This window comes from Pseudophryne corroboree, chromosome 3, assembly GCF_028390025.1.
Source record: "Pseudophryne corroboree isolate aPseCor3 chromosome 3, aPseCor3.hap2, whole genome shotgun sequence".
Taxonomy (NCBI): domain Eukaryota; kingdom Metazoa; phylum Chordata; class Amphibia; order Anura; family Myobatrachidae; genus Pseudophryne; species Pseudophryne corroboree.
The window spans coordinates 564,724,614-564,742,671 of record NC_086446.1 but is presented as its reverse complement, the minus strand read 5'-3'; the positions used below and the strand labels follow the sequence as shown (position 1 = coordinate 564,742,671).

The window sequence follows — 18,058 nt, the reverse complement described above, 5'->3', positions numbered from 1 at the left end:
CATAGGAAGTCACTGCCAGTCACAGTCAATCCAATCAGGGGCGTTTCAACAGAGGAGGGGGCCCGTGTGCACCTCCAGGTGGGACCCCTCCTCTGTATGGCGCTGTAGACTCCGGCATTGTGCCGGAGTCTACTGCGCATGCTGAGGTCTCCAGAAACATGGCACCTGCCATGACTCGGAGACCAATTTGGCTACCGCTCATGCGTGGAGGCCATTTTGGCTGTGATTTCCACCGCGATCACAGCACTCGACACTGAACTCAGGAAGGTAAGTATTAAAATGGGTGCAATGTGGGCCCCCCTGGACACAAGTTCCTGTGGTGCACCGCACACATTGCACCCATTACAGAAATGCCAATGAAGCCAGTGGAGTCATAGTTCAGGTGCAGTCCCACCACCGGAAATTACCATTGCCCAGAGAGGATCAATTTTGTCTGAGGTGCTCCCGTTGCAGGGAAACCATCATATAGGTATGACAATTCTCATGCTGAGCAGCCTGTAACAACAAGGAGTGGGGTGAGGGAAAGACATTTAAGGAAGGAGGGGAGGCTAATTACAGATTAATAATATACTATGAATAAAAAACAAACTGAAGGTTGAGCCCTTTGTGTCTTAATATGCAAAGGATGAACAATCGCAGTTGGGGATGGGGCAGGAATTGTGGAGATAAATAAATAAGGGCATTTTGTTCTATTCTTTCCTGCAATGGTGATACCTACAAGCGAACCAGTTGCTGTCAGGTCACAAGAACTAATTGGGATTTTATTTTTTATTTTTTTTATGTGAGAATTTAGATTTTAAAAACAATGAAATATGTGATAAAGTAAATTTGTAGGTTGTTAATGCCAAGTCACACTAACCCTGACAGGGATCAAAAGCGACTTGGCAATAGTCTACATGTTTGCTTTATCACGGCCCTTTTGCAGAGAACATTATCTAAGAAAACAGATAAGATATCTGGGAAAACTTTGTTCCCAGGCATTATAAATGTATGAACCTTAATGTCACTTGTTCAGAACGCTCAGTCTGTCCCAGCTGCCATGAAGATGTTAGTCTTCTGTGTGGTGGTCTCCGCTCTTCTGGCACTGAGCTCTTCTGTCCCCCTCCATATGAGGAAGAAGCCCCCCCACAAGCTCCTGCTCATCTCTTTTGATGGCTTCCGCTGGGATTATGATCAAGATGTTGATACTCCCAATATGGATATCATGAACAATGACGGAGTAAAAGCCAAATACATGACACCAGCATTTATCACCATCACAAGTCCTTGCCATTTCACCTTGCTAACTGGTGAGTAATGACAGGGATAGACTTCAGACTGAAGCGGAAATTGATATGCAGCATCATGCTTTTAGTATAAGGGGCATATTTATTAAACACTTTTCGCAAGATACCCACAAAATGTAAGCATTCAGGGTCGGACTGGCCCACAGGGGAAACCTCCGGTAGGCCCCACTGCCTGGTGGGCCCTCCTCAACCTCTAGGTTCCAGATTGTGCACTAATTATACATTATGCATATGTTATATTATACTGCACAGAGCTATGGTGTATTTTCTACAGTGCATTGCTGTTATTAATCTGGTACATTATCATAAATGCACTAGCAGTAATTACTGTGTATATTTTTTAAGGGGCCCAGACCATAAACTTGCTAATAGTAGCCACACCCCCTCAACACGGGCCCCTACACTGTATTCCCCCGGTGGGCCCTTTATACCCCAGTCCGACACTGTAAGCATTACTTGTATATACAGTATAACGGTGGTTCTGCTGCAGATCTTATAAAGCTGCATAATCATTTTATCACTAAATTTAAACTAAACTGCGTCAACCCCTTTCTGTACCCTGTAACCTGCTCCTTTCAGTCATTTTTCCAGTGGCTCTTTTGCATCTCATGGCCCTGGCTGTAAATTCTGTGTGATGCTGCGGTGGCGGGGTGTGTGAGTTTGAGGATCATTCATGGTACTAAATGGTCACCCCACTCACACATTTCCCCCTTCTGAAGCCGTTTTCTATTGTGAATTTAGTTTTGCCAGCTCTATAGTTCGGGAATAGAAGAACTTTAGGAAAGCTGCAGCTCTGCATGGCAGGGATGGAGGAGGTTAGGACAATTTTGTCATATAGTGGTAACCAGTAGCGGATCTTGCCACGGGCAAGCAGGACTTTTGCCCGGGGCACCGCCTTAAATAAACTGGTCAGTTTATTCTTGTCAGAAATGCATTTAGAAATGAATTCTTATTGCTGATCAAATCCAAGATGGTCAGCTAGGAGACAAAAATAAAAATAAACTTTGAACGATAGTGTACATATGCAGGAATAAGCCACAATGTAGATGCTATGCATGATCATTCATATGTTTTCTGTCTATCACAGGGGTACTTGCTTCAGAAATAAAGCAGGGAACACAAGGCAGCTTTTAAATTTTAAACATTATATTACAATGTTTGTGAGCATTAAAATGTGTGATGACATCTCAGAGGATGTATACAAAAAAAACACTTCTTTTTTTTTAGAGGCTAAATAGGTTCTGCTAAAACTCGGAACACAAACTTACACAACCTTACTCTCAAAACATACTTCTTCACCAAACCCAACCGTCTCTCATCCTAAGCCTTCTGTGGCCCACGCTCACTTTCTACCCCATCTGTGTCACCCCTGTCTGTGTGCCTCTCCCCTTTAGAATGTAAGCTCTCACGAGCAGGGTCCTCTTCCCTCATGTGCTTTTATGTCTCTTACTTAAGTTACCTTCTTTTCAATACTCCCTTTCATGGCACCAAATCCCTCGGTTTTCTGCCACCCTGATACATATTTCAGTGCTGTTTACTGACGCAGCTATATTTATATACTAGAGATGAGCGGTTCGGTTCTCAGAGAACCGAACCCTACCGGACTTCACCATTCGAGCCCGGATCCGAGTCAGGCTCGGGTTTTCCCACCTGACTCGGAAACCAGAACTTCATCATCCCGCTGTCGGATTCTCGTGGGGTTTGGATTCCATATAAGGAGCCGTGCGTCGCCACTATTTCCACTCCGGCATTGGAGAGTGTAGTGAGTGTCCGTGTCTTGTGCTGTATTTGTCCAGTCACAGTGGTTGTGTCCTCTTGCTGCCATATGTCCAGTGCAGCAGTATAAGTCCAGTCCAGTGGTGCTGTGTTGTACTGCATCAGTTCAGTGGTGGTGTACTGTGCTGCATCAGACCAGTGGTAGTGTCGTGTGCATCAGCCATCAGTCATTCCAGTGACCAGTTACAGTGGTATACTCTGCTGCCATATGTCCAGTGCAGCTGTATAATAAATAATAATGAATAACAAGTCCCTTACAGTGTTGCTGTGTTGTCCTGCATCAGACCAGTGGTAGTGTCCTGTGCATCAGCCATCAGTCATTCCAGTGACCAGTCACAGTGGTATACTCTACTGCTATATGTCCAGTGCTGCTGTATAATAAATAATAACAAGTTCCTTACAGTGTTGCTGTGATGTCCTGCAACAGACCAGTGGTAGTGTCCTGTGCATCAGCCATCAGTGATTCCTGTGCTGCATATATATTATGTTACATAACTCCAGAAAAATGATGGAGAACAAAAATTTGGAGGATAAAATAGGGAAAGATCAAGAACCACTTCCTCCTAGTGCTGAAGCTGCTGCCACTAGTCATGATAGATAATGAAATGCCATCAACGTTGTCTGCCAAGGCCAATGCCCAATGTGATAGTAGAGGGCATGTAAAATCCAAAAAGCCAAAGTTCAGTAAAAAATTTTTTTAAATCATCTGAGGAGAAACATAAACCTGCCAATATGCCATTTACGACACGGAGTGGCAAGGAACGCCTAAGGCCCTGGCCTATGTTCGTGACTAGTGGTTCAGCTTCACATGACGATGGAAGCCCTCATCCTCCCGCTAGAAAAATTAAAAGAGTTAAGCTGGAAAAAGCACAGAAAAGAACTGTGTGTTCTAAGATGGTATCACAAATCCCCAAGGAGAGTCCAAGTTTGTCGGCGGTTGCGATGCCTGACCTTCCCAACACTGGATGGGAAGAGGTGGCTCCTTCCACCATTTGCACGCCCCCTGCAAGTGATGGAAGGAGCACCCACAGTCCAGTTCCTGATGTTGAAATTGAAGATGTCACTGTTGAAGTACACCAGGATGAGGATATGGGTGTTGCTGGCACTGAGGAGGAAGTTGACGATGAGGATTCTGAAGGTGATGTGGTTTGTTTAAGTCAGGCACTGGGGGAGACACCTGTTGTCCGTGGGATGAAGAAGCCCATTGTGATGCCTGGGCAAAATACCAAAAGAGCCACCTCTTCGGTGTGGAATTATTTCTCCACAAATCCGGACAACAGGTGTCAAGCCATGTGTTGCCTCTGTCAGCGTATTCATCAGAAGTCAGTGTCAAGTTGTGAAACTTTGGGTAAGAGCGTAAGCAGTCCACTGACACCTAAATTCCTTCTTCCTCTTGTACCCAAGCTCCTGCAAGCAACACCCCCAACTCCCTCAACGTCAACTTCCTCCTCAGCCATGAACGTCAGTAGTCCTGCAGGCCATGTCCCTGGCAAGACTGACGAGTCCTCTCCTAACCGGGATTCCTCCGGCGGATCCTTGAGTGGTACGCCTGCTGTTGCTGCCACTACTGTTGTTGCTGCTGGGAGTCGATCGTCATCCCAGAGGGGAAGCCGGAAGACAGCTTGTACTACTTCAACTAAGCAATTGACTGTCCAACAGTCCTTTGGGAAGAAGATGAAATATGACATCCGTCATCCTGTTGCAAAGCAGATAACTGAAGCCTTGACACTTATGTTGGTGTTAGACGTGCGTCCGGTATCTGCCATTAGTGCAGTGGGATTTAGACAATTGATGGAGGTATTGTGTCCCCGGTACCAAATCCCATCTAGGTTCCACTTCACTAGGCAGGCGATACCGAGAATGTACAGAGACGTCAGAAAAAGTGTCACCAGTGTCCTAAAAATGCGGTTGTATCCAGTGTCTACTTAACCACGGACATGTGGACAAGCGGAACAGGGCAGACTAAGGACTATATGACTGTGACAGCCCACTGGGTAGATGTATTGCTTCCCGCAGCAACAACAGCAGCAGTGGCACCAGTAGCAGCATCTCGCAAATCCAAACTAGTTTCTAGGCAGGCTACGCTGTGTATCACCGCTTTCAGTAAGAGGCACACCACTGACAACCTCTTACGGAAACTGAGGGACATCATCGTGCATTGGCTTACCCCACTTTGACTCTCCTGGGGATTTGTGATGTCGGACAATGCCACCAATATTGTGCGTGCATTACAACTGGGCAAATTCCAGCACGTTGCATGTTTGCACATTCAATTAATTTGGTGGTGCAGAATTTTTTGAAAAATTACAGTATTGTACAGGAGATGCTGTCGGTGGCCGAAAAAATTGTGGGCCACTTTCGACATTATGCCACTGCGTGCCAAAGACTGGAGCACCAGCAAACACTACTGAACCTGCCCTGCCATCAACTGAAGCAAGAGGTGGTAACGAGGTGGAATTCAACACTTTATATGCTTCAGAGGATGGAGGAGCAGCAAAAGGCCATTAAAGCCTATACATCCACCTACAATATAGGCAAAGGAGGGGGAATGCACCTGACTAAAGCGCAGTGGAGAATGATTTCCGTCTTGTGCAAGGTTCTCCATTCCTTTGAACTTGCCACACGTGAAGTCAGTTCAGACACTGCCAGCTTGAGTCAGGTCATTCCCCTCATTAGGTTTTTGCAGAAGCAGCTGGAGAAATTAAAGGAGGAGCTAAGACAGAGCGATTCCGCTAAGTATATGGGACTTGTGGATGGAGCCCTTCATTCGCTTTGCCAGGATTCAAGGGTGGTTAATCTGTTGAAATCAGAGCACTACATTTTGGCCATCGTGCTCGATCCTAGGTTTAAAACCTATGTTGTAGTTCTCTTTCTGGCAGACACACGTGTGCAGAGGTGCAAAGACCTGCTGGTGAGTAAATTGTCAACTCAAGCGGAACGTGACCCGTCAACAGCTCCTCCTTCAATTTCTCCCACCACTGGGGCTGCAAGGAAAAGGATAAGATTTCCTAGCCCACCCACTGGCGTTGATGCAGGGCAGTCAGGAGCGAAAGCTGACATCTGGTCCGGACTGAAGAACCTGCCAACGATTACTGACATGTCTACTGTCACTGCATATGATTCTGTCACCATTGAAAGAATGGTGGAGGTTTATATGAGTGACAGCATCCAAGTAGGCATGTCAGTATGTATACTGGCAGGAAAACGAGGCAATTTGAATGCCCTTGCACAAACTGGCTTTATTTTACCTAAGTTGCCCCCCTCCCCCTCCCCCTCCAGTGTGTACTCTGAAAGAGTGTTTAGTGCAGCCGGTAACCTTGTCAGCGATCAGCGTAGGAGGTTACTTCCACAAAATGTGGAGAAGATGATGTTCATCAAAATGAATTATAAATTCCTCCAAGAAGACCTTGACCAGCAATTGTCTCCGGAAAGTACACAGGGACCTGTGATGGTGGATTCCAGTGGGGACGAATTAATACTCTGTGAGGAGGGGGATGTACACAGTGAAAGGAGTGAGGAATCGAAGGATGAGGATGAGGTTGACATCGTGCCTCTGTAGAGCCAGTTTGTGCATTGAGAAATTGATTGCTTCTTTTTTGGTGGGGGCCCAAACAAACCAGTCACTTCAGCCACAGTCGTGTGGCAGACCCTGTCACTGAAATGATTGGTTTGTGTGCATGTCCTGTTTATACAACATAAGGGTGGGTGGGAGAGCCGAAGGACAATTCCATCTTGCACCTCTTTTTCTTCTTTGCATCATGTGCTGTGTGGGGACTATTTTTTTAAAGTGCCATCTTGTCTGACACTTCCATATATGTCCAGTGGTAATGCCATTATAATTCCAGTGATACTGCCGTATATGTCCAGTGGTATTGCCCTATAATACCAGTGATATTGCCATATAATTCCAGTGATATTGCTGTATAATTCCAGTGGGACTTGTTTGTGTCGCTTGGCTTAGTCATACAGCTACCTCATTGCACCTCTTCTACATCTTTGCATGAGGTGCTGTTTGGGGCATTTTTTTATATCTGCCCTCTTGTCTGCCACTGCAGTGTCACTCCTAGATGGGCCAATTGTTTGTGTCGCTTGGCTTAGTCATACAGCTACCTCATTGCACCTCTTCTCCATCTATGCATGAGGTGTTGTTTGGGGCCTAGTTTTTGAAAAGTGCCATCCTGTCTGACACTGTAGTGCCACTCCTAGATGGGCCAGGTGTTTGTGCCGCACACTTGTGTCGCTTGGCTTAGTCATACAGCAACCTCGGTGCACCTCTTTTTCTTCTTTGCATCATGCGCTGTTTGGGGCCTTTTTTTTATATCTGCCCTCCTGTCTGACACTGCAGTGCCACACCTAGATGGGTCAGGTGTTTGTGTTGTCCACTTGTGTCGCTTAGCTTAGTCATCCAGCAACCTCGGTGCAACCTTTTGGCCTAAAAACAATATTGTGAGGTGTTTAGAATAGACTGGAAATGAGTGGAAATGAATGTTATTGAGGTTAATAATACCGCAGCATCAAAATGACCCCCAAATTCTGTGATTTTAGCTGTTTTTATGGGTTTTTTTTTCAAAACCAAAACACGAAAAGGGTGGTTTTGGCAAAACCAAGCCAAAACCAAAACACAAAAGTGGAATTAGAACCGAAACCAAAACACAAAAAGTGCCAGTCGCATATCTCTATTATATACCCTGTACTTTTCCTATATTGTATTGTACTGTAAGTCACTGTCTTCATGTTTTGCTTATTTGTTTACTCTGTAATTGGGCACTGCGGATCCCATGTGGCGCCATATAAATAAAGGATGATAATAATAATAATAATAATAATACATATTAAGTTTACTTGCAGGTCATTACAATGACTCAGACCGCACCATGAGATTTAAGTTCTGACTCTTTTCTGTGGATTTAAAGCTTGGAATAATCCAAGAAAAGCTATACAGGAGAATTGATTATCAAAAATATTGATCACTTTTTCCAACTACACTGATGCAGGTACAGCTTGGAAAACTTCAAGACACAAACATCCTCCACATACAAAATACTGCAATACATCAAACTGCATAAGGATGGGTTGTGTTGATACAATTGTGAATCTAGATGCATGGCAGGCAATTCAGTGACAGCATGTTATAATAATGCACTATGGCCCTCATTCCGAGTTGTTCGCTCGCAAGGCGAATGTAGCAGAGTTACACACGCTAAGCCGCCGCCTACTGGGAGTGAATCTTAGCTTCTTAAAATTGCGACCGACGTACGCGCAATATTGCGATTACAAACGAGTTAGCAGTTTCAGAGTAGCTCCAGACTTACTCTGCCTGTGCGATCATTTCAGTGCTTGTCGTTCCTGGTTGACGTCACAAACACACCCAGCGTTCGCCCAGGCACTCCCACCGTTTCTCCGGCCACTCCTGCGTTTTTTCCGGAAACGGTAGCGTTTTCAGCCACACGCCCCTGAAACGCCGTGTTTCCGCCCAGTAACACCCATTTCCTGTCAATCACATTACGATCGCCGGAGCGAAGAAAAAGCCGTGAGTAAAAATACTTTCATCATAGTAAAGTTACTTGGCGCAGTCGCAGTGCGAACATTGCGCATGCGTACTAAGCGGATTTTCACTGCGATGCGATGAAAAATACCGAGCGAACAACTCGGAATGAGGGCCTATATCACAGCCTTAGGGCTCCATTTAATAATGGCCCTCATTCCGAGTTGTTCGCTCGGTATTTTTCATCGCATCGCAGTGAAAATCCGCTTAGTACGCATGCGCAATGTTCGCACTGCGACTGCGCCAAGTAACTTTACTATGATGAAAGTATTTTTACTCACGGCTTTTTCTTCGCTCCGGCGATCGTAATGTGATTGACAGGAAATGGGTGTTACTGGGCGGAAACACGGCGTTTCAGGGGCGTGTGGCTGAAAACGCTACCGTTTCCGGAAAAAACGCAGGAGTGGCCGGAGAAACGGTGGGAGTGCCTGGGCGAACGCTGGGTGTGTTTGTGACGTCAACCAGGAACGACAAGCACTGAAATGATCGCACAGGCAGAGTAAGTCTGGAGCTACTCTGAAACTGCTAACTCGTTTGTAATCGCAATATTGCGCGTACGTCGGTCGCAATTTTAAGAAGCTAAGATTCACTCCCAGTAGGCGGCGGCTTAGCGTGTGTAACTCTGCTACATTCGCCTTGCGAGCGAACAACTCGGAATGAGGGCCAATGATCCTAATTACTGTCGGCATGTGTATCACAGTGATACTAACAAATATACAGCCGGCAGTGGTGCAACTATAAACTTTGCTACTTCCTGTCAAAAAAGTTTGTGGTCCCCCTCCCCCCCCCCCCATGACATTTTTGGTAAAACAAACAGGGACATATCTAGGAAATTTGGCTTTCAATGTGAACAGTTAAAAATGCATCCCAACACCCCATAGACATATAAAAAATAAAGAATTTGCATGCGTCGTAGATGCGCATGGTCCAAAAAGGGTGTGCCCTCAATGTAATGGCGTGGCCTCACTACAAGTGGCATGTCCTTACAGGAAAAACTACCATATACCCCAGTTTTGCAGCCTGCATGCCCAGACATTGGCAACCATAGGAAAAAAAAAATCCTGATTCATGCCTCATATACTATTTGTCATTTTTCCTCCTTTTAGTGATGCCCCTTTCACATTATGCCACACACCATATTGCCCCTTACACATCATGTCACACACTGTAATGCCCATTACACAATATTCCACACACCGTAATGCACATTACACATTATGCCACACACCATAATGACCATTACACAATATGCCACACACTGTAATGCCATTACACATTATGCCACGTACCGTAATACCCCTTACACATTATGTAACACACACACCGTAATGCCCCTTACACATTATGCCACACACCATAATGCCCCTTACACATTGTGCCACACTGTAAATGCCCATAACACAATATGCCACACACCGTAATGCCCATTACACATATTTCCACAGCCATTACACATAATGCCCATTACACAATATGCCACACACTGTAATGCCCAATACACATTATTCCACACACCGTAATGCCCATTAAATATTATGCCACACACCTTAATGCCATTACACAATACACCACACACTGTAATGCCATTACACATTATACCACACACCGTAATGCCATTACACATTATGCCATACGCAGTTATTTCCCTGACACCATTTTATGCCCCACACAATAATGCCCCTTACAAATTATGTCCCACAGTAAGACTTCTAATTACTTTTAAATTACCTCCTCATTGTCAGGGGTCTCATGCTGGTTGCCAGGGGTTTTATGCTCTGAGTTCCATGCCCATTGTCAGGGGTTTAATGGCAGAAGATGCTCCCTGTATCTTCTCCCAGTGACACCAGTGTTCCCGACACTTCCAGGTAACGCTAGAGGTCAAGCAGGACCTCTCACACCTGTCCCCTCCTAGGCGGCGGCCATTTTTGTAGGAACATTTTCAGCTGGTTTTAGCATCAGCACCAGCACCCCTAAGCCACCGCGGGGGCTAATGCTACATCACTAGCAGCCGGCATTTAACATTTTATCTCTCTAGTGAGGTCCCGTTGTGCCACCCTCCTCAGCAGCATTGTCCGATGTGTCACTGGCAACCATAGGGACTCATCAAAGCCTGGAAGGCTTCACAAAAGCCAGAAAGGCTGTTGCTGGGTCCCTAGTGCTAAACTGTCCCTCTAATACCCCTTTCACATCGCGCGAATAATAACCCGATATCGACCCGGCATATTGCCGGGTCGACACGCGTCAGTGTGCGGTGTGAAAGCACAAAATTGAACCCAGAGAAAGCCCATGCTATGATGTCCCTGCCCACATTTTATTCAGTTACAATACTCTTTATTAAATAACACAATTCAATATACTGCCATGCCCAGGATTCAAACCTGTTGCATTCCAGTCAAAACCCTACTCGTTGAGCTATTTGATTCTGCATAAAAACTATGAGAACTCTATAAAGTTACTTTTACTTTGTAAAAATATAATCAGCATTGCAATTGAGCAGATCTACGTAGTGTGCAGCCACACATCCAATCCCTTGCAGCCACACACTACATTGATCTGCTGAGCTGCAATGCTGATCATTTTTTGACAAAGTACAAGGTAGTTAGAATTATCCAGCTTAGAATTCTCTACCTTTTCTATGCAAGGGCAGATAGCTTAATGAATAGAGGCTCTGAATGCAATGCCACAGGCATTGGGTTTAAATTAGAGATGAGCGGGTTCGGTTTCTCTGAATCCGAACCCGCCAGAACTTCATGTTTTTTTTCACGGGTCCGAGCGACTCGGATCTTCCCGCCTTGCTCGGTTAACCCGAGCGCGCCCGAACGTCATCATGACGCTGTCGGATTCTCGCGAGGCTCGGATTCTATCGCGAGACTCGGATTCTATATAAGGAGCCGCGCGTCGCCGCCATTTTCACACGTGCATTGAGATTGATAGGGAGAGGACGTGGCTGGCGTCCTCTCCGTTTAGACACTTGATTTACTAATTTTGGGGAGCATTAGGAGTACTCAGTAGTGTACAGTGCAGAGTTTTGCTGATAGTGACCAGTGACTGACCACCACTTTTATTTATAATCCGTTCTCTGCCTGAAAAAAGCGATACACAGCACACAGTGACTCAGTCACATATACCATATCTGTGTGCACTGCTCAGGCTCAGGCCAGTGTGCTGCATCATCTATTATCTATATATAATATTATATATATCTGTCTGACTGCTCAGCTCACACAGCTTATAATTGTGGGGGAGACTGGGGAGCACTACTGCAGTGCCAGTTATAGGTTATAGCAGGAGCCAGGAGTACATAATATATTATATAGTGAGTGACCACCAGACACACAGTGCAGTTTATTTAATATATCCGTTCTCTGCCTGAAAAAAGCGATACACACAGTGACTCAGTCAGTCACATACCATATCTGTGTGCACTGCTCAGGCTCAGGCCAGTGTGCTGCATCATCTATATATATTATATATCTGTCTGACTGCTCAGCTCACACAGCTTATAATTGTGGGGGAGACTGGGGAGCACTACTGCAGTGCCAGTTATAGGTTATAGCAGGAGCCAGGAGTACATAATATTATATTAAAATTAAACAGTGCACACTTTTGCTGCAGGAGTGCCACTGCCAGTGTGACTAGTGACCAGTGACCTGACCACCAGTATATAATATTAGTAGTATACTATCTCTTTATCAACCAGTCTATATTAGCAGCAGACACAGTACAGTGCGGTAGTTCACGGCTGTGGCTACCTCTGTGTCGGCACTCGGCAGCCCGTCCATAATTGTATATACCACCTAACCGTGGTTTTTTTTTCTTTCTTTATACATACATACTAGTTACGAGTATACTATCTCTTTATCAACCAGTCTATATATTAGCAGCAGACACAGTACAGTGCGGTAGTTCACGGCTGTGGCTACCTCTGTGTCGGCACTCGGCAGCCCGTCCATAATTGTATATACCACCTAACCGTGTTTTTTTTTTTTCTTTCTTTATACATACATACTAGTTACGAGTATACTATCTCTTTATCAACCAGTCTATATATTAGCAGCAGACACAGTACAGTGCGGTAGTTCACGGCTGTGGCTACCTCTGTGTCGGCACTCGGCAGCCCGTCCATAATTGTATATACCAGTGACCTAACCGTGGTTTTTTTTTCTTTCTTTATACATACATACTAGTTACGAGTATACTATCTCTTTATCAACCAGTCTATATATTAGCAGCAGACACAGTACAGTGCGGTAGTTCACGGCTGTGGCTACCTCTGTGTCGGCACTCGGCAGCCCGTCCATAATTGTATATACCAGTGACCTAACCGTGGTTTTTTTTTCTTTCTTTATACATACATACTAGTTACGAGTATACTATCTCTTTATCAACCAGTCTATATATTAGCAGCAGACACAGTACAGTGCGGTAGTTCACGGCTGTGGCTACCTCTGTGTCGGCACTCGGCAGCCCGTCCATAATTGTATATACCACCTAACCGTGGTTTTTTTTTCTTTCTTTATACATACATACTAGTTACGAGTATACTATCTCTTTATCAACCAGTCTATATATTAGCAGCAGACACAGTACAGTGCGGTAGTTCACGGCTGTGGCTACCTCTGTGTCGGCACTCGGCAGCCCGTCCATAATTGTATATACCAGTGACCTAACCGTGGTTTTTTTTTCTTTCTTTATACATACATACTAGTTACGAGTATACTATCTCTTTATCAACCAGTCTATATATTAGCAGCAGACACAGTACAGTGCGGTAGTTCACGGCTGTGGCTACCTCTGTGTCGGCACTCGGCAGCCCGTCCATAATTGTATATACCACCTAACCGTGGTTTTTTTTTCTTTCTTTATACATACATACTAGTTACGAGTATACTATCTCTTTATCAACCAGTCTATATATTAGCAGCAGACACAGTACAGTGCGGTAGTTCACGGCTGTGGCTACCTCTGTGTCGGCACTCGGCAGCCCGTCCATAATTGTATATACCAGTGACCTAACCGTGGTTTTTTTTTCTTTCTTTATACATACATACTAGTTACGAGTATACTATCTCTTTATCAACCAGTCTATATATTAGCAGCAGACACAGTACAGTGCGGTAGTTCACGGCTGTGGCTACCTCTGTGTCGGCACTCGGCAGCCCGTCCATAATTGTATATACCACCTAACCGTGTTTTTTTTTTCTTTCTTTATACATACATACTAGTTACGAGTATACTATCTCTTTATCAACCAGTCTATATATTAGCAGCAGACACAGTACAGTGCGGTAGTTCACGGCTGTGGCTACCTCTGTGTCGGCACTCGGCAGCCCGTCCATAATTGTATATACCAGTGACCTAACCGTGGTTTTTTTTTCTTTCTTTATACATACATACTAGTTACGAGTATACTATCTCTTTATCAACCAGTCTATATATTAGCAGCAGACACAGTACAGTGCGGTAGTTCACGGCTGTGGCTACCTCTGTGTCGGCACTCGGCAGCCCGTCCATAATTGTATATACCACCTAACCGTGGTTTTTTTTTCTTTCTTTATACATACATACTAGTTACGAGTATACTATCTCTTTATCAACCAGTCTATATATTAGCAGCAGACACAGTACAGTGCGGTAGTTCACGGCTGTGGCTACCTCTGTGTCGGCACTCGGCAGCCCGTCCATAATTGTATATACCACCTAACCGTGGTTTTTTTTTCTTTCTTTATACATACATACTAGTTACGAGTATACTATCTCTTTATCAACCAGTCTATATATTAGCAGCAGACACAGTACAGTGCGGTAGTTCACGGCTGTGGCTACCTCTGTGTTGGCACTCGGCAGCCCGTCCATAATTGTATATACCAGTGACCTAACCGTGGTTTTTTTTTCTTTCTTTATACATACATACTAGTTACGAGTATACTATCTCTTTATCAACCAGTCTATATATTAGCAGCAGACACAGTACAGTGCGGTAGTTCACGGCTGTGGCTACCTCTGTGTCGGCACTCGGCAGCCCGTCCATAATTGTATATACCACCTAACCGTGGTTTTTTTTTCTTTCTTTATACATACATACTAGTTACGAGTATACTATCTCTTTATCAACCAGTCTATATATTAGCAGCAGACACAGTACAGTGCGGTAGTTCACGGCTGTGGCTACCTCTGTGTCGGCACTCGGCAGCCCGTCCATAATTGTATATACCAGTGACCTAACCGTGGTTTTTTTTTCTTTCTTTATACATACATACTAGTTACGAGTATACTATCTCTTTATCAACCAGTCTATATATTAGCAGCAGACACAGTACAGTGCGGTAGTTCACGGCTGTGGCTACCTCGGTGTCGGCACTCGGCAGCCCGTCCATAATTGTATATACCACCTAACCGTGGTTTTTTTTTCTTTCTTTATACATACATACTAGTTACGAGTATACTATCTCTTTATCAACCAGTCTATATATTAGCAGCAGACACAGTACAGTGCGGTAGTTCACGGCTGTGGCTACCTCTGTGTCGGCACTCGGCAGCCCGTCCATAATTGTATATACCAGTGACCTAACCGTGGTTTTTTTTTCTTTCTTTATACATACATACTAGTTACGAGTATACTATCTCTTTATCAACCAGTCTATATATTAGCAGCAGACACAGTACAGTGCGGTAGTTCACGGCTGTGGCTACCTCTGTGTCGGCACTCGGCAGCCCGTCCATAATTGTATATACCACCTAACCGTGGTTTTTTTTTCTTTCTTTATACATACATACTAGTTACGAGTATACTATCTCTTTATCAACCAGTCTATATATTAGCAGCAGACACAGTACAGTGCGGTAGTTCACGGCTGTGGCTACCTCTGTGTCGGCACTCGGCAGCCCGTCCATAATTGTATACTAGTATCCAATCCATCCATCTCCATTGTTTACCTGAGGTGCCTTTTAGTTGTGCCTATTAAAATATGGAGAACAAAAATGTTGAGGTTCCAAAATTAGGGAAAGATCAAGATCCACTTCCACCTCGTGCTGAAGCTGCTGCCACTAGTCATGGCCGAGACGATGAAATGCCAGCAACGTCGTCTGCCAAGGCCGATGCCCAATGGCATAGTACAGAGCATGTCAAAACCAAAACACCAAATATCAGTAAAAAAAGGACTCCAAAACCTAAAATAAAATTGTCGGAGGAGAAGCGTAAACTTGCCAATATGCCATTTACCACACGGAGTGGCAAGGAACGGCTGAGGCCCTGGCCTATGTTCATGGCTAGTGGTTCAGCTTCACATGAGGATGGAAGCACTCAGCCTCTCGCTAGAAAACTGAAAAGACTCAAGCTGGCAAAAGCACCGCAAAGAACTGTGCGTTCTTTGAAATCCCAAATCCACAAGGAGAGTCCAATTGTGTCGGTTGCGATGCCTGACCTTCCCAACACTGGACGTGAAGAGCATGCGCCTTCCACCATTTGCACGCCCCCTGCAAGTGCTGGAAGGAGCACCCGCAGTCCAGTTCCTGATAGTCAGATTGAAGATGTCAGTGTTGAAGTACACCAGGATGAGGAGGATATGGGTGTTGCTGGCGCTGGGGAGGAAATTGACCAGGAGGATTCTGATGGTGAGGTGGTTTGTTTAAGTCAGGCACCCGGGGAGACACCTGTTGTCCGTGGGAGGAATATGGCCGTTGACATGCCAGGTGAAAATACCAAAAAAATCAGCTCTTCGGTGTGGAGGTATTTCACCAGAAATGCGGACAACAGGTGTCAAGCCGTGTGTTCCCTTTGTCAAGCTGTAATAAGTAGGGGTAAGGACGTTAACCACCTCGGAACATCCTCCCTTATACGTCACCTGCAGCGCATTCATAATAAGTCAGTGACAAGTTCAAAAACTTTGGGTGACAGCGGAAGCAGTCCACTGACCAGTAAATCCCTTCCTCTTGTAACCAAGCTCACGCAAACCACCCCACCAACTCCCTCAGTGTCAATTTCCTCCTTCCCCAGGAATGCCAATAGTCCTGCAGGCCATGTCACTGGCAAGTCTGACGAGTCCTCTCCTGCCTGGGATTCCTCCGATGCATCCTTGCGTGTAACGCCTACTGCTGCTGGCGCTGCTGTTGTTGCCGCTGGGAGTCGATGGTCATCCCAGAGGGGAAGTCGTAAGCCCACTTGTACTACTTCCAGTAAGCAATTGACTGTTCAACAGTCCTTTGCGAGGAAGATGAAATATCACAGCAGTCATCCTACTGCAAAGCGGATAACTGAGTCCTTGACAACTATGTTGGTGTTAGACGTGCGTCCGGTATCCGCCGTTAGTTCACAGGGAACTAGACAATTTATTGAGGCAGTGTGCCCCCGTTACCAAATACCATCTAGGTTCCACTTCTGTAGGCAGGCGATACCGAGAATGTACACGGACGTCAGAAAAAGACTCACCAGTGTCCTAAAAAATGCAGTTGTACCCAATGTCCACTTAACCACGGACATGTGGACAAGTGGAGCAGGGCAGGGTCAGGACTATATGACTGTGACAGCCCACTGGGTAGATGTATGGACTCCCGCCGCAAGAACAGCAGCGGCGGCACCAGTAGCAGCATCTCGCAAACGCCAACTCTTTCCTAGGCAGGCTACGCTTTGTATCACCGCTTTCCAGAATACGCACACAGCTGAAAACCTCTTACGGCAACTGAGGAAGATCATCGCGGAATGGCTTACCCCAATTGGACTCTCCTGTGGATTTGTGGCATCGGACAACGCCAGCAATATTGTGTGTGCATTAAATATGGGCAAATTCCAGCACGTCCCATGTTTTGCACATACCTTGAATTTGGTGGTGCAGAATTTTTTAAAAAACGACAGGGGCGTGCAAGAGATGCTGTCGGTGGCCAGAAAAATTGCGGGACACTTTCGGCGTACAGGCACCACGTACAGAAGACTGGAGCACCACCAAAAACTACTGAACCTGCCCTGCCATCATCTGAAGCAAGAAGTGGTAACGAGGTGGAATTCAACCCTCTATATGCTTCAGAGGTTGGAGGAGCAGCAAAAGGCCATTCAAGCCTATACAATTGAGCACGATATAGGAGATGGAATGCACCTGTCTCAAGCGCAGTGGAGAATGATTTCAACGTTGTGCAAGCTTCTGATGCCCTTTGAACTTGCCACACGTGAAGTCAGTTCAGACACTGCCAGCCTGAGTCAGGTCATTCCCCTCATCAGGCTTTTGCAGAAGAAGCTGGAGGCATTGAAGAAGGAGCTAAAAGGGAGCGATTCCGCTAGGCATGTGGGACTTGTGGATGCAGCCCTTAATTCGCTTAACAAGGATTCACGGGTGGTCAATCTGTTGAAATCAGAGCACTACATTTTGGCCACCGTGCTCGATCCTAGATTTAAAGCCTACCTTGGATCTCTCTTTCCGGCAGACACAGGTCTGCTGGGGTTGAAAGACCTGCTGGTGAC

The 18,058-nt window shown here is 45.4% G+C and overlaps 1 protein-coding gene across 1 annotated transcript in view; it reads left to right on the top strand.

Moving 5' to 3' along the window:
* The first annotated feature begins 1,039 nt into the window (after positions 1-1,039).
* ENPP7 (ectonucleotide pyrophosphatase/phosphodiesterase 7) overlaps positions 1,040-18,058 on the top strand; it is a 128,251-nt gene continuing 111,232 nt past the window's right edge. The window contains exon 1 of the mRNA XM_063963677.1: positions 1,040-1,289. Within this exon, the coding sequence (XP_063819747.1) occupies positions 1,040-1,289 (250 nt within the window). The remainder of the gene's footprint in view (positions 1,290-18,058) is intronic.